This window comes from Taurulus bubalis (assembly GCF_910589615.1).
Source record: "Taurulus bubalis genome assembly, chromosome: 14".
NCBI lineage: Eukaryota > Metazoa > Chordata > Actinopteri > Perciformes > Cottidae > Taurulus > Taurulus bubalis.
Genome location: NC_136602.1, coordinates 14,194,958 through 14,215,650, shown reverse-complemented (window position 1 = coordinate 14,215,650; position 20,693 = coordinate 14,194,958). Strand labels below are relative to the sequence as shown.

Sequence of the window (20,693 nt, the reverse complement as noted above, 5' to 3'; positions counted from 1 at the left end):
TTCCCCCTGATACCAGGTTGTTTAAGGCGTTGCTCGGCAACCGCTAATTAACTATGGCGACGATGACGGCCTCTGGGCGATAAATGACGGAGACGCTGATTGTGTGATGAAACCTTTATTGTTATCTCCATCTCACAGACAAACAGAAGAGCTCAATAAATATGAACGGTTCAAATGAATTTTCAGGTACAAGTTTGCAGGACAGATTGAGGCAGAATCACCACTTTAAGGAAGGATCACGGTCACGTGACTGGAGGCTGGGCCCGCTGCACATAATTATATACAATATGCAATCCCTTGGAGAATTAGGTTGCAATCAATATGTATCAAATCAACACACTAAAACAGCGGCGTGTAAAAGTTCAGTCTCAGAATGTCAAGCATACCGAGGTTAGTACAAAAATGTTCAGGAAAAAGTCAGACCTATTGTGGGATGTTCTAAATTAAAACAATTTGTAAAGTACCCGTTGGTGCGACATTTTAAATTCCCTTAACAGCATTATTCCTTTTACAAGCCGTACCAAAACCGGTGTGAGGGAATAGTAGCAGTAAAACAGTTACCGCCTCAACAATAGTGCAATTGCCTCATTAAGTGTTCACGTATTAAAGTATGAAGGAAGAGAGACATTTCCCTTAAAAATACAAAACACATCATCCTGGCAGCATCGCCATTTGTCATTTATAAAGCACATGAAATTGAGTCTGACAATCACAGCTTCAGGTTTAGCAATCAACATACTGAAGACTTACATAACCAGAACACAGACGGCGGTAATCCTCAGGGGGACCACAAGTGACAGAACACTCTCTCACTTATTGCCGATCCTTCAGTGGATCTTGCTTCCACTTTAAAACAGACCAGCATTGCCTGAGAGGATTTCAGGGTCCTTCTTAGGTGTGACAACAACAATGTCCTCAGTCAAAGGATTATTCCCTCCGTCATCTGGGCCTGCCAGGGGGCATCAGGGCAGCTCTCCCTGCAAGCTACAAAAAACAAGTACTTTTAACGTCATATGTCTCTTGTTCTTGTTATTCAGTGGTGACCAGGAGACGTTTATGTGCTTAGTAACTCCCCAACACCGGTCCACTGCATGCTCATTACACTGCTATGTTGGGACAATGTCCAAAAGCAAAGGCGTCTTTATAAACGTGAATGCCTTGAATAACAGTAGGAATGTCTAAATACCAGCTGCCAGGATTTGGAGGATTTAGAAAAGACATGCTGGCTCTGCTGCCATCTGAATACATACCAGCTGAGTGTGTGGCAGTGGAGACCGGACCGAAGAAGGCTTTGGCTTCACTGGAGGCATTGGAGGCTTTGGCTTCATGATCTTAGAGAGTAGATGTTCACATTTTTGGAGAAGGGGCAATGGCAAGAACAGTTAAACGTGTGAATGCTAACAAATGAAAATTGTAGGTCAAATTACTTGCAATGTCACTTACTGGCTTTGTTGCAAGTGGTGGCAGAGGTCTGGATGGAGGTAGTGGCTTATTCTGACAAGAAAAGTAAGAGACAAGAAAATGAATACACAATTTAACAACGCAAACTAATAAAATAGAATAACAAGAATACAAGCCATTTCTATATGCAATTTTACCTCAGTATAGATTGGCTTGCTTGAAACAGGCTGCATGAACGGCCTTACAACCTAAAGAAAAACATTTATTTATTGGTTGAAATACAATAGACATCTAAAGAATACACAACGCTACATTTAATTAAAGATAAAAGAGCAGATCAGATTACCTGTTGAATCTTTGATGGCTGAGGTACATCTGACATTTTCTTAGGTGGCTATAAGAGACAAAAATCAGAGATTAGTGACGGTGAAAGCTTGATTTGTCTTTTTTAACCGTGAATCTTACTGGATTTTGCAGCTTTTTAACAATGATGGCCTATTAATGATTTAGAATATCCCTGGAGCTCATTGGTGGTCATTGTATATTGGGAGCTCACCACTGGAGCTGTTCTGCTGGGCTTCAGTGCTCCAGTATGTGGTCTGGCAGAAGCAGAAGACAGAGGTTTGCAGGCTTGAGTGGCGGAAGATTCCACAAATGTAGGCTGGCTGATGTGTGTGGACCCGAGACGAGGGCTGCCTCGTGCGCCGATTGAGCGAAACAACGGGTTGGATTGTCCTGAGGTAGACTGGAGCCATCTAAAAAAAGATATACACACAGACGTTAAAATTAAAGAATGGACAGGATGGAAATGTCTATGGGGCTAAATGTACAAACATAGTGATCCAACATAGACTGATCATGTTCTGTACCTCTTTGCAGGTCGCTTTTTTTTGATGCAGCACATCAAACTCCCAATAACCAGAACCGACAGTAGGAGTGAGCCGACCACCAGTGACACAATAAACACCACCAGACCTGCATCTGTGCACACAAACGAACACACATTGATTGTGAGAATATTCCTTGAGGGAGGAGCACGATACAGAGTACGTCACTCGCTCAAGATACGAAATGCACTGTAACATGATTACTGTATTTGTACCCATTGACTGGGGAATTCCATTAAATCAGTGTTCATGAGAACAGAGCACATTTGTTTGAGTCCATGAGAGCTACATTTCAAGTATTAAATCCTGGTGAAAAACACAGCAGAAGAGGAATACACACACAGCCATTTGTAAAGCATGGCAATCAAAAGTTCAAGCATATAAAGACTTGTACTATACCTTCAGGGAGTTCTGACTGCTCCACACTGCAGAAAGGTGGGGCCCATCCGGGGTCACAGTGACACTTACTCTCATGGTTACAAATCTGCCAGAGATCACACTCACAGTCAGTTACGTTATCATGGCTATATAGCGCTCCAAAGGCTTGAGAGGATAACAGATTTCTCACCCCGTGGTTGTTGCATTTGGCAGAGCAGTCATTTGTTCCGTACACTTTTATGTTTTTAAAGTCTTGACACCGTTGATTGTAACATACCTGAAAGACATTGGCACAGTTCACTCATCTGGAATCTAGAAAGTTTGTTTTTATGCTAACTGCTAACAGCAACCTGGGCAGTTTTCTTACCATGTTGGGGCCACATTTAGTACCAACAGGGACCATGCCCAGATCTGCAGGGTATTTATCTTCAGGGTTCATAGTTGCCTCATTGCATATGTCTCCATTTCCTACTTTGTAGAAGGACTTCCTGGATGTCACTGGAAACTCCCAGCCTCCAGAGCAGAACAGTGTCCCACAGGATTGATCTCTGGAACCAAAAACCACAAAGCAATGATACCAACAATACCACACTATCAATACGCACTATTGCAGTGCTGCTATGGCTTTTGATTACGTACCGGCTTGTACATCTTTGGCTGAACAGAGTCTGTCTGCAGTTTCCATGCTTGTGGAAACAAGCATCTGGAGCTACGTCAGCATCTAAACAGAATCATAGCAAACAAGATAGCTGCAGACGTAAGAGTCTCAATGTATAAAAGAACATCTAAATCAGACCGTAGTTCACTCGTGTAGTACCTGGTCCCCAGAGTCTCTTGCAGTGTTCCTGCTGTGAGGGACACTGTCCATTGTAGCAGTATCCTTTTCCACGGTTGCAGGACAGGCCATTTTGGGTGTAGGCGTCAGTCGGACAGGAGGCAGAAAAGCCAGTGCAGTATTCTGCCAGGTCACAGTTTCCAGTCTTTGCTCGGCAGACACTGCCTGTCGGTTTCAGCTGCAGAGCGGAGAGAAACACAGATGGTGATGTACCAACTTCTGAAATAAGAACACTCACGCAAAACCAGCTAGACAGCAGAGTCAGACCGTGTCTAGCTATATGGTAACACAATTATCATCAGTGTGACTTCAGCTACAGTAGAGAGGACATAGTGAGCATTACTTACTTGGCAGTTGTGGCAGCACTCTCCCTGTGCACACTGGGCTCCTGCATTTAGTTTACAGGTAGTGGCGTTGCAGCAAGGATTATTGCACTCCTGTGAGTCACACATAGGGTACAGATCATTACAATGCATCTCCTTTTAGTGCTTTGGTTGTGTGATTATATGTGTGCACCCTGTGTGTTGCACAAACCTCTGCAGTGCCACAGTCACACTGCTCTCCGGGCTCCAGGAAGGCATTTCCACACACTGGCCCTCCATAGAGGCGATGAGTAGCGGGAGTATCCAGCAGGCAGGCAGGGTTGACCTCCTCCAAGAACCTGCTGAGCTGCTGCTGACTACAGCTGCTGAACAGCTCTGGGTACACAAGGCTAGAACAAGAGAAAATAGAAGGTCAATGTTATCTTATTTAATATTAAGAAAAGTAGATTTAGGGGAGTTCATGTGCATGTGAGAAACTGAGCGTACCCAACACTCTCAGCCATGATGCAGCCTCTTTTGGATGTTAAGGAGCCACAGACACAGTTTTCAGAATCATGGGACAAGCCCAGGTTGTGACCCATCTCATGTGCAATAGTAGAGGCCACTCCTATTGAGTTAGTGTTATGGTCCTGTGCGTAGTAAACAAAAGTGGAGAAGAAATTAACATCACACAACTCCCATTGATTTGCTTTTAATTTCTATATTTTTTACACAGAAATGTTACAAAAAAGTATATTTACCTCATTGACAGCACCAGAATTAGAGGTGCACATTGCATTGGTGTTGGCTAAGCCGACAGTGGAACCATCGAAGTCCACACCTCTGAGTGAGGAAGAAGAAACATTTAACACATCATCTTGGTAATGTCTTTTTAGTGGCGAGTTAAAAACTGCTGCATCTTTCTTACGTGATGAACTGTGCATTGTCGTGTTTGGTCCTCGGCAGCAGGCTGCGCTGACGCCACTCGAGGAAGCGACTTAGGGTGAGCTCAGAGTTAGTGCTGACCTCCATTTGATCTTTGTGTGACCAGATATCCAGACCGACCAGCATCACACGAACACCCACAGGGCGATACAGCTGAAACAGAGCAGCATGTAAGCACAAACTGGAAAGTGGAAATGAACCCCAAACTGAATGAATTGTAAAGTAATGCTACAATTTACAGAACCAATTATCTATAATGCTCCCACAGGAAACCACTGTTGGGTCTAGTACAGTCTGAGGATGCATTCATAGTGGACTCTCCTCTTTCAGAGTATACAAAGAGGATTGTGAGATATGTGTGAAACATAACAGCTTAGGTGGGAAGATTCACAGTTATAGTTAGATTTTCACAGTGAGAGAATGTGTCCTTCCTTTGATTGGTCATTTTCCAGTCAGTAAAGAACAGATAGTATCAGGACATATTTCTTGTATTTAATCAACAGTGAAAGTGATGTCTGATCAAGTGCCCGACACGTGGCTGTGCTGCCTTGTTGAAAGTCTTATCTGCCACCAATAAAAATACACAAAATTACTGGTACAAATAATTGGAATACTTTATTATTCCAGAAGGTAAATGTGCTTAAAATTACACAACATTAAGCTTTGACACTCATTTGAACTTGAGAATTATTTCACTGCCCCAGATCATTTAATCCTAAGATCAATGTTTTTTTACATAACAATGTGAAATCATTGTAACTGATAAACAACATAGAAACAAACATACCTTGTCAACATGGTTTGCTATTTCAAGCGCTCTGGCCTCTATTGTCTTCTTACTGCCAAACTTCTTATACTAAAAATAAATTATTGTTTGAATTAGTAATACAACCAACAACATCTCAAATATAAAAGATAATTTAATTCTGAAGGGAAATGTCTATATCGTGCAGATCATTATCATTAATAGGTTGCGTCAGGAAAATAGGGAATCTAACCTCCGTGTGGTCGACCACCACAACCAGCTCCACCGTCTTGGGTTTTCCTGTTCGGTCTCTGGTCTGGGCTCTGCTTTTCTGTATAAGACAAAAGGTGGAAGATGTCAACAATACTTAAAGTGTGTTGACATCTTCTAAGTTGTATCTGTTTTGATTAGATTTCAGTTTCATAAAATAATTAACTTTATTTGAACAGCATCTTTCAAACACAGGTACAACCTGTGCTCATAAAATAAATATAAGATAGGATAAAAAATGTGATACAAACTGTAAAATAAACAATACAAACCTTTTGGTTTAAGGATATTGAACAAAGCCGACAGTTTTTAGTGTTTCATAGTCCAAATGTTTTGTGTCATCATAAGGATGCAAAAGTAGGACTTTGTCTCTTGAAATATTCAACATTATGTTTCATTTAAGTTAATCGTCATGTCCAGTAAAAAAATGGAAATATTTTCTGATTAATTATGTAATTCCTCCTTGTTGTTATTTTTTTTTTTTTTAACCATGTGCCCTTTATTATTTTGCTTTGTTTGTCTCAAATTGTTACATTGACTTAAATGCAACAAAAACGTATCGGAATTTTTAAAATACAAAAGGGAAACGTGTTTTTTATTATACATTTGATGCAGGTACATAACTACTATGATACAAGAACTGTGTATTGTGTGATGGGATACTTTTCAAAGTTGTATGTATTTTACTGCATACCCCTTTCTTGTTTGTTTGTATTTTTGTTTTCATTAAATGTAGGAATGCAAGACAATTCAGCTGTAAGCTTCAAACGCTAGTGTATTTCTGTACGCGTGCACGCTGTGCGTCTTTACCAGGCTGCCGAGCTGGAACAGTCCAGACGGACGAGCTCCGTGATCGTAGAAAGTGGTTGTGTTTCCATGGGAACAGGAGCTCCTCTTCCTCCTCAGGTGTTTGTAGTTGTAGACAGCGTGGAGACCCTCGTCGCTGTGAGCTCTGGAGCTCTGTCTGCCATCCTGCTGTCCCGCGGTCAGAGGTTCGAGAAGGTACATTTGGTCCTGGAGACGCACAAAGCCCCTGTGGTTGCAAAAGTGGAACTTCAGAGTGGACACAGGAAAACATTTTATTTTTCTTCAGCGCATCTTATTCTATATTACTGGACTTGCCTTTGTGTATCATGCTTCCCAGCTTCGGCAGATTATTGACAGTAATAGTTTGTTATTGTTGATTAAGTTACAAGTTTTCAGACACAGAGCGACGGGACTGATCCTCTCTTTGGATTGGACACACTGGTCATGAGTCACAGCGGGCAACTTTTTGTCTCAAATCATTATGGGGGTCCTTCAATTTGTCACTCTACTTTGAGAAACTATTGTAATTAGAGATACAGAATGCAAAAAAGAATTGACTGAGCATTACTCACTTTATTCCTGAGCAGACTCCCACACTGGCAGAGGAGTCCTCTACTCCCACGATGTGCCCATGGTAGTAGCAGTGAACCTGCACAGACATTCATTATCTGTCTCAGACTCAAAGGAGACATTCAAACTCACACCTTGTGTTTTCTTTTATCAAGCACAGTGCAAAATGTGGTCTAATTTGAAGAAGATAATATTGTACATTGGTTGTGTCACGGTAAGAGGAAATGACTTCACCTGGTGATGTCAATCCCTCTTCCCATAAGACTCAAATATTGCACCAGAGTGGTGGTGGTGTCACGTTCAATAATGAGAAACCTTGTAGTTGAGAAACTTAGATTTAGATTCAGATATTTTGAAATGATGAATTACTGTCAGCTATTGCATTGAGTGACAAGACGTTTGTAAATGGAAATGATGAAGATTAATAATACTAATGAATCCTTTATTAATCCCCTTGGGGAAATTCTTCTCTGCATTTGACCCATCCTTGATTTAGGAGCAGTGGGCTGCCCTGTGAGGCGCCCGGAGAGCAATTAGGGGTTAAGTGTCTTGCTCAAGGACACTTCAACATGTGAACTATGATGGGGAGACCAGGGATCGAACTGGCTACCTTGCGGTTATGGGACGACCACAAGCTACAATTTCCATATAATTAATTAGATATTGTTTAATGGCATTCATAATTGTACAGCATTGACAGGTAGCTTGGTGTATATTTGGGAAATACTGTACTCATAAGTGCAGTTTACAAAACCGTTCTTGTATTTAACAGTTCAGAGATAAGACTTTGATTTTAGACTGAGAGCAAATGAACTACACCAGTATTTTACAAAACTGCAAAAAGACCAAATACAGGACAGCAATTGTAACAAAATGGGACGGCATGTGAAAAATGATCTGTTGTACTTAATTCATTCATTCCGGGGACAGTAAAATAAATATTTGGAAATATTACACAAGTCTGATTCCAGACCTCTGAATAGCCCATATCTCTGTTTATTCAGTAATTCAAATAGAATGAATAAAGTGAAACAAAATGACAATTCAGTCGGATTATCAGACAAAGTAATCCTAAACTACACTTTGTGTTTGTAAATTACTATTAAACATATATATTTCTGGCTACAGTCTAAATGTCCACAACACAGGCATCTGGTTCTGATACATCACACTAAAATGCAAGATCACAAACACAAGGATTAGATCACGGTAGTGAAATAGAAGTGACAGAAAGCAAGGTGCATACCTTAAGATCTGGAGTAGTTGTGACTTGGGTGCCCTGATCAGAATAGTGTGTCACAGAGAAGTTTTTCCCGACAAGATCTCTGAGAACAACAGTTTTTTTTACGTCAATAATATTGACACATCAAGAAAGAAAGAAAGTACAGTATGTACGGACCTACATACTTCTACAAATAAATGCACACACAAAAAAAGACATTTTACGTGTTCTCACTTGTTCTTTTCCAGGTGCAGTGTGTAGTTGTGCCGAGCAATTGTCAAAGAGTACTGAAGTACATCAGGGTATGTCTATACACACACACACACACACACACACACACACACACACACACACACACACACACACACACACACACACACAGAGAGAGAGAAAGAGAGATGAAACTTTAACACATCTTCCCACAGCTAAAAAAACTCTCAGAATTGTACAGTAGAGTGTGTTACCTGATGTGAATCCGCATCATGCATGAGAGATGGCTCCCTCAGCCTCTGAGGTATCACTATTTGGTATTTCATCACATGAGGTAGAATCCTCACACTGCCCGCAATCATTCCTGCAAGTATCGGGGATATTTTATAAGATTAAAAAAAAGAAAGAAAGAAAGAAAGAAAAAAAGAAAAAGACAAGTCGTACCCCATGAGGAGAGGAGAATCCATACAAAAGATCCAGAACATGGCATGTTGCTCTACCGGACGGACTCTGTCATTGTGAGCTTGGCAGTCGGAAGAAAAAAGGCTCCTCAGCACTCCGCCCTCTTTGCTGTGTAATATCCTGAAAATTACCATTTGAGGTTGACAAACCACATGAGTCACAACCGGAGCTTGAGAAAAAAGTTTGACGTTTTTTTTTCTTTTTACAACATTAGCGTTAAGTGCTGAATGAGCCTATAAATTAAGCCACGTGATTTTACAGGGTTCAAAACGCTCTGTTACACCTACTTTGGAAAACGTGCATTTTCAGTTTTTTGAAAAAGAAAGTGGGCTCTACCCTCAATTTCCTCTCAATCGTTGTTATGAGACTTTGGGCCTGTTTCAAAGTTGTTCTCTCTTTGAGACCTTGCTTTTCCCATTTACCACCAAATCAAAACTAGATTAACACTGACGTGCAGCTGTGTGTTGACATATTTTACTCGGAAGATGTATTGCATTCAATTATGGGACTCTCCTTATTTTAAAAAGAAGAAGAAGAAAAAACCACACCCAGTACCCATAATCAAACGACTCAGACCCACTAAAGCCCGTTAGTGGCCTTTGTCGCCACCCACTGGTAAAATGACAGAATATTTCAGACTCGCTCAAAGGTTGTGTTTTCATATTATAAAAAAGGACAGTTAATTGTCCTGCACAATACCTGCTGAACTCCATTAGAATTTAAACATATTCCTGAGTGACTTAATTTGCATGTGTGAGTTGCCACCCTAAGAAAAAATAAATAGATTGAGTTGTAAATGTGTTTACTGTAGGCTACTTGTGGGAGGAAAGGTCATTTAGGCTACAATAACGGTACAACGTTTTGTAAACGTGTAAATGTTTGTTGCACAGTGAAAAAATCACAATATGCTAGTAATATGTAAATATATTATCTATATTGAATTGATTTATATATATAAATTCAATTAAAAATGTATTACAATTTTAAGATTTGCACACATGGATAACGTAATGCAATATATGTGCTTAGAACATGTGACCGTCACGTTTATAGTGCAAATTGTGCATAATACTACCACACAAATGAATAAAATCAGCTAATGAAATAACACCCAGACGTGGATGTTTCGTCTAGCCAGTTGGTGGCGACAACGCACCATTTTTCTATATTTGACAACCGCTGAGAAAACATATTAGATGACGACGTTATTCCGCGACAACTACGACGTAAACAAAAAACTGCTGGCGGGCAGTTGGAGCGCTCCACTTGGGTAGGAAAACCTGGAGACGATGCTGCAGCCCGAGTTGGTCCGACTTGTAACGAATGGCCGTTCGTTAGTGAAAAACTGCGATGAAGACTGCTCGTCAGGAAACACACGGGAGGCGAGGCCAGGTGAGGATGGGGAGGAGGAGAGGAATCCGTTCAGCTTCACCCCGCAGCTCATCCACCTGCACAGGGATCACGAGCTCTTTGAGGTGACGGTAACTCTGACTGACCGTGAACGTACACATTCTGCAGGAGCACCCGGTTAACGGTGGCCATAACATGCTGCATGCTACATCCACAGAGATGTATCTTACTGCATGCTATTTACAGGACGGGGACATCCACAGACATGTATCTTAATTCATAACGTGCTGCATGTTATTTACAGGACGGAGACATCCACAGACACATGTATCTGCAGGACCTCTACGTCTCAGAGGCAGACGACAAGCCCTCACTCAGGTATGCGCACATTTTCTTGTCATTGAGATGTTTTTACTCAGTGTATCAATGTCAAGTTAAATTCCATAGATTGTGAGTTATTCTAAATTATACATTGAAATCGTCTTTCCTCAAGTTACCGTTGTTGCTATTGAGGGAGCTGTTGGTGAGTGGAAGAAATATAAAATCGGACCAATATATCACACATGGATCAATTTGGGTTTAAAGCTTAAGCATCAAACGTGTGGTAATATTTCACACACTAAAGGCATAGTTGTAATTACTGTGACGTGAACGCAAATATGAGAATCACCCCCCCCCAAAAAAAACAATTTATATCAATTACATTCCTCCATCAATATGGTTGTCAGATGATATAGTGTAAAATGCTCAGTCTAAAAGAAGCCCTTATAATATATTATATTTTAAACAAACAACAAACTGGTGCCAGAAATGATAATTCCTTGGCTAACAAGTGGATCCTTTCCTCTGTAACTGCAGCCCTTTGTAATGCCCGTGTGGATCACCTTCCTCCTCTTCTGGCCTTTTCTCAGTGTGTCAGAGTTTGCCTGCCACATTTCTGGCTGCAGTGCAGCCTTCAGCAGTCTGGAGGAGTACGAGCACCACTACAACTCCCTTCATCGACACGTGTGCTGCTCCTGCCGCCGCTCCCTGCCAAGTGCCCGGCTCCTGGACATTCACATTCAGGAGTGGCACGACTCTCTCTTCACGATCCTCACCCAGAGGCAAGACATGGTGAGCTGAAGTCTGATGACGTGTCCTTCCCCATGACATCTTTATTGTCATGAAGCGAAAAAACTGTATATAATGAAATATTTTGAACATTTCTTGAAGAAGAATACTGAGTGTTTAAAGGTGTCCTTGATGCTTCCTTCACACTTTTCAGTACCAGTGTTTGGTGGAGGGCTGTGGGCAGAAATTCAGGACGAGCAAACTCAGGAAGGACCACCTGATAGGAATTCACAAGTATCCTCCAGACTTCAGATTTGACAAAACCAAGAAGGACAGAGGGTAAGACTGCATGTTTTGTCCATCAGATGGCAGCAAGTCCTCAGTAGAAATATTTCTCTTTGCAAAGTTTCAGTCAAGGAGAGTCCATGTTTGTTATAGTAAACAGGAATTATGCCTCTGAATTAAAATCCTTGCGTTGAAGCAATGCTTCTTTTTTCATAGACTAAGATTATCTTTGCTGCTTTATTCAAGCCAGTGTGTAACTGTCCTTTTAAATGCTACAGTGTGAATGGCTTTAACTTCATTTTTTTAAATATTTTTTCTGACCCTACAAACGGTAAAATTGCTTCGACGAGTGTTAAATCATTATACGGGATCTTCCTCAAATCCCCTTGTTTGTGTTTTTCTAATATTCTATCTTTGTTAACAGAACCCGGCAGACAAAGAGACAGCAGCAGAAAGACACCGCCATGGAGGTTGTGGACGACGTGTGTGAGTCTGAGGGTGTGTGCGAGGTTATGTGTGACGTGCTGTCCGATCAACCCGAGCAAGGAGACTCCATGGAGACGCATGTGCGTGAGGAAGAAGCTGCTCGCATGGAAAAGTCTGCCTCTACTGAGGAGCACGTCCATCTTTCTGCTGCAGCTCACAGCACCGAGCCACTAAAACCACGATACTCCTACAGGTTAGTCTTTCAACACGCCTGTTGGAAATTACTGGAATTACTGAAATTCCTCTCAGGCAGTTTTAAGAGAGACTAAGTCAGCCATCTTTGAGTCATGTTCTAAGGTTAACTCTTGGAGGTGAAGATTCCTCTTTTCTTGAGGTAAAACATGTATAACTATAGTTAAGTTTAGGTTGAGCAACCTGTGAGGGCTCTTTCTATCATTTGTGCACAAAATATTATACATATGCACGTTGAGCTCTTCATAATATTTTTCTTATTTAAACACTAAACAATCTGAGATGTAAAACAACAGTTGTGTTTTTGTCTCTCAGGATTCCCACAACCGTGTGCTTCGGTCACAGCTCCGTCCGAGGCTTCAGAGGGAGTCGGGGAAGGAGGAAATGAGACACCAGAATTCTGTTTCCAGTGATTTTTAGATGAATTACTTTATACCCTTGTCTTGTGACATACTATATGAACTGTCATGTGGGTTGTTGACTTGAAATAAAATGTGATGCACATACATATTGGTTCAGGTGATCAGTCCTGCAGTTCAAGGACATCTTTACATGACAAGTGATGTGGAAGCTTTTGGAAGAGAAAAATAAGACTGTCAGAATGTCAGAATTTACATAATAGATTTTAATCATTGTACAAAACATCTTTTCACCCATCAGGTATAAAATACACTGTACATCTATGACTGACATGTCTGTCAGCCATGTTTGCAAAAATAGCAGATGACTTTTATTTACATTTAGTAATGAAACTGACTTTTAAGAGCTCTTTGAACATTTGTGCAAAAAAGTTATCTTTTTGAGGTAATGTAAAAAACATTTATGTACAATTCTAATAGTAAAGTAGATGTATTTTATAGCTGGTTTATATTTTTGAACCTGGGAAAATTATTAAGAAGTTAGAAACAAACAGAAATTGTGTGGTTTAAATATTATTGCAATAGTACATTTGCCTTCAAAGATATCATGGTTCACATTTATCATGAAAAAAAGTAACTGTGGAATATGTAACGGCTCCATGTTAAAAGGCCAAAGGTAAATGGCATTTGTTTTACAGACTTTTGATTTAGTTACAACAGTGATGAAAAGGCACTAATGGGCACTTCAATTATGGTTATTGTTATTGATTATGAGCTATTGTAGATTATCTTTTGGACAAATTGTGCTGTTTTTTTTCTTTTGAACTTCCTCTTTATAGCCTCCAATATACCAATCAGACTTGTTTGGTAACTTTTAACTTTCCACCATCGGATTATAAAAAAGACTGAGTGCGCTATTGTCACGTTTTAGACTGTTGGGGGCTTAACTGAATCACAAGTTATTACTTTAGATCCTAAGCTACAGGCCTATAAATAATCTCTTGCAACATTTAAAGCACTTGAACTATTCAAGAAATACCTCTTGGAATAGAACCGCTCATAATAGATGACATTTAAAGGTGTAGGTCTAGTCTGAAAAATGTGTCTTCATTGAGAAAAAAAAAGGATTTGACTAAATACACTGCAAAAATGACCATGGGAACAAATAATGTTCTGTAAATTTAGAAAATGAATAACAATTGCCAATTGAGGGAAACTATTTATTGTGTTCCCTGAAAGGATTAATTATTTTTAAAATGAAACCATCTGTTTCATCAACATATTTGTGTGAAAATATAATTTTTTCACGCTAACAAAATATTTCACATAGATTTTATAATAGGTTTCATAGGGGTTGGATCATACAATGGACACGTTTGCAGGTGTTGGCTATTTGCTGTATGAAGGCATCTTTTTAAAAGGCAGCTTTCCCAACGAGACAGTTCAAAGTTGGTGAGGGTTAAGACAAGTAGTACATCCCATAAGGTCCACCAAATAGTCCAGGGACGGGGAAGGCCGGCCGCGGTGCGTTCAGGGCCCCATACAGGGACGGTGCGCCCATAGGTGCGCTCAGTGGGAAGGGAAAGGCGAAGGCCGGCAGCAGCGGCTTCGCGGCCAGTTTGAACTTCTCCAGCTCGGCCTCCTGCAGTCTCTTGGCCTTGGCCCTGCGGTTCTGAAACCAGATCTTGACCTGGGTCTCTGTGAGGCAGAGTGAGTTGGAGAACTCTGCTCTCTCTGCGATGGAAAGATACTGTTTCTGTCGGAACTTCCTCTCCAGAGAAAGCAGCTGAGAGGTTGTAAAGGGAGTTCTGGGTTTCCTGTTGTTCTTGTGTTTCCGTAGGTTGCACGAGGCCGGACTGGGAAGTCCTGGGATATTTAGAGAGTCACCTAATTGGAAGAGAAAATGCGTGATCAATATATTTACGAGGTCCTTTTTCCAATTAGCTTTTTACATCACGTGTAGCTGACAAGACCAAGAGGACAAAGAAAAGCAGGGAAATATCAAACAGAATATTTAGGTTATTTGAAACCCTTTAAGGCAACGCAATCACATCTGAAAGTTTCGAAATCCACCTCCATCATCTCTAGATTTCTTAAAGGATGAGATAATGAAAAGACGATATTACATCGTATTTCATCACCATGAAGGCCTAGGTATGAATTATTTTGTATTCTCTGGTTTTCGTACAAGGTTCTTACATTAATGCAAACGAATGTCTATATTCATAACATTTGGAGACAGTTTCAGACTATTGGATAGTTGAAAAATAGCGTCTGATTCTGAGAAATTAGAAAGACAGAGATCTTACACTCACTTGGAGAGGATGCGTGAGGAGCCAGACACCAGGGGCTCGCCTCCTTGTCGCTGAAATCCATCGCCTCTGCTTTGCACCGATAAAGTCCCCTCGGTGACGCACACTCGGTCTCCTCTGTCCGGACGCAGCCTGAACTCTGCTCGGGGGAGTGGAGGCTTCTGTCCGGCGTCCTGTCTGATATGAGTGATTCCACACTGAAAGGTAGATCTACAATTTTGCTTTTACACTTTCTGGCGGATGACAGGTCCAGCTCGTCGGTTCCCATGCCACCAGCGACCCGGTCCTCTGGTGAGGTCTCCCCGGGAGCAGCCGCGGGCGGTGATCCCTGCGCAGGATTCATTACGCACGACTGAGGTGCCATACAACCACTCTTCCTGCTGCTCTCTCCGTTGCTGTTTTACTCTTCGCGTTTTCACTCTAGGAAATGTGTTATTGCTCTGATCCAATGTTGCGCAGCTGCGTGTTCAACTTTTTACGCACGGACTTGCCTCTCCTTCAGTGTCATGAGTTCCTCTCCCATCTTTCTGCCTGCCTATCAGTCTGTCGATGTTCCCACGTGACTCGGCTAAAACAGTTTGTGATAGGCCAAGCTTGTAATGACAGTGTTGTGCTCCATTTCGTGCGCCTGTGGTGCCTTGACAGATGTAAACCTCCGATGAGGGGCGTGGCTCCTCCTTTGTCCCCTTCTCCCTTTACACAGGAAATTTTTATGTTGGCTCTCTCCAGCTGTGGGCTACATCAGCAACTTCCTTCTCCCCAGTACTGATGAACTGACATCAATGGGTTTAATCTATTGATTATAGATATGGCAATATGGACATATTTATCATCTTATTCTCTCTAATTCTGATCATTGAAAACGTAGGTAAAGTATTACCCAACTATGTATTTCTCCTCTGCTTTACGAAGAATTTTAGCATCTTTCAAATCAATGCTTTGGTTTTGCGGCCCCAACTTCACTGCTTTGATTCACTGTCACTGCTGTCATCAACCTTGTTTTCAGCAGCAACAGGCAGCTGCTCTAAGCTCTAAAATCCACCATACACTACCTGCCCACCCGAAGTTAGCAAGTCGCTGGTGAACATATGAACATATGAACAACATCATTAAACAGCTAAAAAAGCAGATATTTTCCTCAGGAGTTGGTGAAGTTCAAAAACGGATCTAAAAAGAGAATTACTATTAGACTAACACATACATATATTCATCCAGTCCACAGTAACATGGAGGGAAATGTTGCTTTGTGACTTCTGGAAGTGGGACTTGTTTGCTAACACAATTACCATATACACTTATAAGAGGATGATATGTTGATAAAGGTTGAGTTTACAGCTTGTTCCACTGCCCCCCAAAAATTAATAAAAGGTTAAACAAAAGACAGACCCAAAAATTTACAAAAGTGTACCTTTTCTTTTCTCTCTGTGTTGTTAAAACATATAGTGCAGTTGCTTTTTGTAGGAACTCCAAGTGTATCTCTGTGTTTCATTAAAGCGGTAAGGCAATCCAGGCTGGGATTCACAGTACTTTGTATACTCTTAAGAGTTATTATCACTATAAATTTCTATCATGTGGCCTGTAATCAAATTATCTATGCCTGTGTATTGCCCACATTTCAACCCATTGTGTTCATTGTCTGTACTCCCTTTGAGAGACAGTAAAACCCCAAATAATGTCAAAGAGGCCCATTGAAGAGGCCCATCCAAATTGGCCTTGTTTTGCAGCTCTTCAAATCAAGTCAAATCATTTTCATGAAACCCAATATGTGAGAGTTTTTCTCCTTTTTGGGAACTGTTGTTGGGCCCGCAGCAGCACACTGGCTGCCTGTCTGTCGGACAATTGGTTAAATGGAGTTAACTGTTTCTCTCCCCGAGGTAGCCTCCATTTCTGCTTTGATCCCGCTGCGCCTGGCGCCTGTCTGCTCCCTCTCCCCCTCTCCCTCTCTGTGTGACAGTGATAGATCGCTGGGTAACCATACAAGCTTTCAATGACTGTAATTTAGTGCCCAACAACATTACATTCTCCTCTACTTACTGTGAATATTACCACTCTCGCTCGCTCTCCTGTTTGAAATGGGATGTAGGGCTGTCTGTAATGCTTTGTTTCTCTTCCATTGTTTTATAATGAATGGGTATATGCCAGAGAAGGCAACAATGAGTATTTTAGTTTGAGAAATTAGAATCTAAAAATAGTGCAGTCGATGCACTACAGTTTTGTTGTAACAAAGTATGTCTCATTTCTGCCCATGTATTACTTTTCAATAGCATAATTGCTTTGTCAACATTTGGTTATAATTCATCTTGAAGATGTTATACTGATATCTGAAAACGTTGCCCTGTTGATGGTCGCTGAAATGTCTCCAAAGTCAACATTCAAGTCAAACATTCAACATTTGAGCACTATGGATATCTGTATCAAATTTCATGGTTATTCTTCCGATAGTGTACAAGACATTTTTCAAAAAACCTAAATGTCAACCTACTGGTGGCGCTAGAGGAAAAGTCAGTGGGTCATTTATATCCTCAGGGTTCATCCTGTGGGCAGCTTGGCCGTCTGTACCGAAATATATGACAATCCATCCAACAGTTGTGTGTTTAAATGTGGTAGATCCCTCGAGCCAAGCCGCTAAGTGTAGTTAAATCAGTGAGCAATGACAATTATAATTTTGAAATGTCAAAAAATATATAAAAGTAGATCAAGAAAGAACGAATAAAAGAAAGTTGCAATTAGTAAACAAGTCCTGGGAAAAAAATCATACTGTTTACTCTTCAGTTTTCATTTGATCATCTTAGTTTCCTTCATGAAAAGCTTCAACTGCCTGTCAACTACCGCCACCACACACACACACACACACACACACACACACACACACACACACACACACACACACACACACACACACACACACACACACACATTAACTGACACACACCTCTCTAAACCTTGCTGCCTTGCCAAAATGGACAACTGTTTAAGAAGGTAATTGCGGTTTCTAGAGGAGTTTTCCTTCGAACCAAGCATGTTGAAGCAGGTTTTATTTCATTTTAAAATCTTTCTCTTTCATGAGAGCTGGCAGGGCTCACAACTATCCTCTGCAAACGTTGGGGAGGGAGGCCGGAGTCATGTGGGATAAACATTTATGAAACGCACAGCGGGGAACTTTGTGGTGAAAGTGTATCATCTTTAAAAGAGACGGGAGGCCTGCCCGCTGAAGCATAACAGAACATTATCCTGTGTCTGAGTGGACCTGCCAACATCGGTATGTCAAAATGTCAATGGATGTGAGATCACAAACTTTACTTTCCATGCTGAATTTATAATAAATCACACTCTATGAATTCTCTGTAAGTGTTGAATTCTATACGCACAGGTATCATATTTATGATTCGACCCATTTCATGCAGCTTTGCTCGTGTCCATAAATCAGTCTCTCGTCTTGAAACACTCGTAAAATGTCAAGTCTCTTATCCAACGTAAATATCATTATTGTTCGGTCACAACTCCAGTTTCAGACCACTTCAATGTCAGAAATAAAACATATCTAGACACTTTAATGATATATTGTGTTTTGAAAAGAATCAGAGCTTCTTTCTCTCATCCTCGTTTTATACAAACTCCCGCTTAAATCTATGTGCAACTGGGATTTCAATCAGACTTGAGTTCAGGTCACCCCAGAACCTCATTGCGTATAGTTACATCATTCTTGAGGAATATTCATTTGTTTTTGTGACTCATTCATTTCCTTCCATATGGTGATTGTGTCATATGGCAAAATCAAGGGTCCACAGTGAGAACTTAATATGAACAAAGCTAAAGCTAATTCTACCTTACAAGCTTCCATGATATTTATTGTTGATTTTGAGGAGTATTTATTCGGTTCAGCACCAATGGCTCCATGCTTGCAGCCCTCACCATATAAATTGACATGATTGATATTGGTGTTACATTAATTACTCAAATCATAAAGTCAAGCCTAAAGGGTTCACTTAAAACTACAAGCTCGGAAATAAAATGTACTTAACTTGGCACTTGGCCCGAGCTCCATTTCACTCAGTCACGCCAATCATGCCAAAGAGGATGTGGAGGGCCTGAGGTCGTCCGAGTGATGTTTCTTCTTATCTGATCTGAGCTTGATGGGAACTGCAGCAACATGTCAGCCTTGATTGGTTGTCTCATCTTTCCCACTGTCAGCACATTGTATCATGTGAGCTGCCACTCAAGGTTGGGTCTCACCTGACGGAAAAGGTCCCTTTCACAACCCGCTCACCGTTATACCATATGTACATTTTCTCCTTCTTGTAACCAGCCTCAGGACATTGCTCAGGGTGTCACAGAGTAAAACGTGGCAGAAGACTCGAGGCGTCAGTGTGCTTTAATGGAAGTACTTGTCTGATGGTCGAACCGCGTCGGAAACACTTTTGCTGCACACCTTTTTGACATTTTATGTTTTAAGTTTTAACTTCTCTCTCAAGCGTTCTTGTTTCACTCTTCACACGATAACTGACACCTTTTGTATGTACAAGTGCAGGGAAGCCTTTCAGGAACGATTGTCTGAAAATGTGCGTCATTATCCCCATTTGAGTATCGCATCACGCCCCTATCTGTGATGGCACACTTTCTACCCGCTCAAGACCATGGTTTCAAACAGTCTGTTCTTGAAGGTCTCATGGTGTTGCACTTGTTTGTACAGCAGTGAAGTAAAGCCAATGTAAACTCAAGATACAACTGCCCAACAGCTTCACTTGGTCGTGAAGATGATCTCTTAGTAATATCCGTCTTTCGGAGGGCATTCAGGGGACTCACATGGCAGATGATGCTTGGAACCTTTGTAATTATGTGATGGGTTGTTGATTGGTTAAGTGCTTTTCATTTATTCTCTATATGTTAGCATGACTCGGCTGCCAGGGGAAAGTGCTGACAGGCAAGCAGCGAGCGGGTTATTATGCCTCTGTGTGTTGTGTGTGCAGGATATTGGGTTTGGTGACAGGAAGGCGCGTTCCACATGGCGTCTGACAGAGTCGAGCAGAGCGGTTGGCTGAGGGGGACTCGGCAGTGAGTCTTACACGTAGTGCCAGGTGCTAACAGGTGAACACAGAGATATTGTTGCTGTATTGTAGCGGTATGGTTACGGACGGGGACAAAGGGAACCGGACACCCTCTCTGGACCTGGAGCGAGCCAGGGGTTAGGGTGAGCTCAGTGACGGTGCTGACAGCAGGGGGGAACTCAGATGGTAGCCCGCACTCAGCGATGATAACAATGACAACGATGATGTTAGAGAAGGACTCACTAACAGAGGCTGGTAGTCAAATTATCATACGGTCTTTATTGTCTGGTCATGATAGCAGATGTAGGCGTCACAAGTATGAGGGTGATGACAGCAGAGGAGCAGGAGACATCACAGGACTGACGGAAGCAGGAGAAACCTGACACATACACACACACACACACACACACACACACACACACACACACACACTCTCTCTCTCTCTCTCTCTCTCTCTCTCTCTCTCTCTCTCTCTCTCTCTGTGGTACAGCTCTAACCCATGCAGTGTCTTGAAATATAGAGAAGCTTAGCTGTAAACTACTGAACACGTCTCTGAGTGAAATAAGAGCAGCATTCCCGT

At 41.4% G+C, this 20,693-nt stretch overlaps 3 protein-coding genes across 4 annotated transcripts; 1 reads left to right on the top strand and 2 right to left on the bottom strand.

Annotated features, from left to right (window-relative positions):
• Positions 1-878: 878 nt before the first annotated feature.
• adam8a (ADAM metallopeptidase domain 8a) lies at positions 879-9,062 on the bottom strand (the record flags this gene model as incomplete). Its single annotated transcript, XM_079229515.1, has 25 exons — positions 879-984; positions 1,251-1,331; positions 1,444-1,494; positions 1,599-1,649; positions 1,748-1,795; positions 1,958-2,156; positions 2,271-2,382; positions 2,688-2,772; positions 2,857-2,943; positions 3,034-3,214; positions 3,306-3,387; positions 3,484-3,679; positions 3,849-3,938; positions 4,036-4,213; positions 4,311-4,453; positions 4,565-4,646; positions 4,732-4,901; positions 5,536-5,604; positions 5,747-5,824; positions 6,574-6,796; positions 7,143-7,219; positions 8,387-8,465; positions 8,597-8,670; positions 8,827-8,936; positions 9,017-9,062. 25 exons carry the CDS (start codon positions 9,060-9,062, stop codon positions 940-942), a joined length of 2,637 nt encoding a protein of 878 aa, XP_079085641.1. The 3' UTR covers positions 879-939.
• A 1,251-nt stretch (positions 9,063-10,313) lies between these two features.
• Positions 10,314-12,896, top strand: znf511 (zinc finger protein 511). 2 transcript variants are annotated; one of them, XM_079230145.1, is made up of 6 exons: positions 10,314-10,509; positions 10,689-10,762; positions 11,296-11,497; positions 11,649-11,773; positions 12,144-12,398; positions 12,713-12,896. In XM_079230145.1, the coding sequence occupies exons 1-6, from the start codon at positions 10,324-10,326 to the stop codon at positions 12,783-12,785; spliced, it is 915 nt and encodes a 304-aa protein (XP_079086271.1). In that variant the 5' UTR covers positions 10,314-10,323; the 3' UTR covers positions 12,786-12,896. The 2 variants fall into 2 exon arrangements, with proteins under 2 accessions (XP_079086271.1, XP_079086272.1); XM_079230146.1 differs by having other exon boundaries at positions 10,352-10,426.
• A 1,319-nt stretch (positions 12,897-14,215) lies between these two features.
• Positions 14,216-15,432, bottom strand: msx3 (muscle segment homeobox 3; the record flags this gene model as incomplete). The annotated part of the gene is made up of 2 exons (XM_079230098.1): positions 14,216-14,622; positions 15,072-15,432. 2 exons carry the CDS (start codon positions 15,430-15,432, stop codon positions 14,216-14,218), a joined length of 768 nt encoding a protein of 255 aa, XP_079086224.1.
• Between the last annotated feature and the right edge of the window lie 5,261 nt (positions 15,433-20,693).

Bases quoted from the DNA above. Each gene is read 5' to 3' on its own strand.
- znf511 (XM_079230145.1), top strand. From the start codon at position 10,324: ATGCTGCAGCCCGAGTTGGTCCGACTTGTAACGAATGGCCGTTCGTTA. The intron at 11,498-11,648 runs GTGAGCTGAAGT...CACACTTTTCAG, and splicing joins TCACCCAGAGGCAAGACATG to TACCAGTGTTTGGTGGAGGG. The intron at 12,399-12,712 runs GTTAGTCTTTCA...TTTGTCTCTCAG, and splicing joins AAACCACGATACTCCTACAG to GATTCCCACAACCGTGTGCT.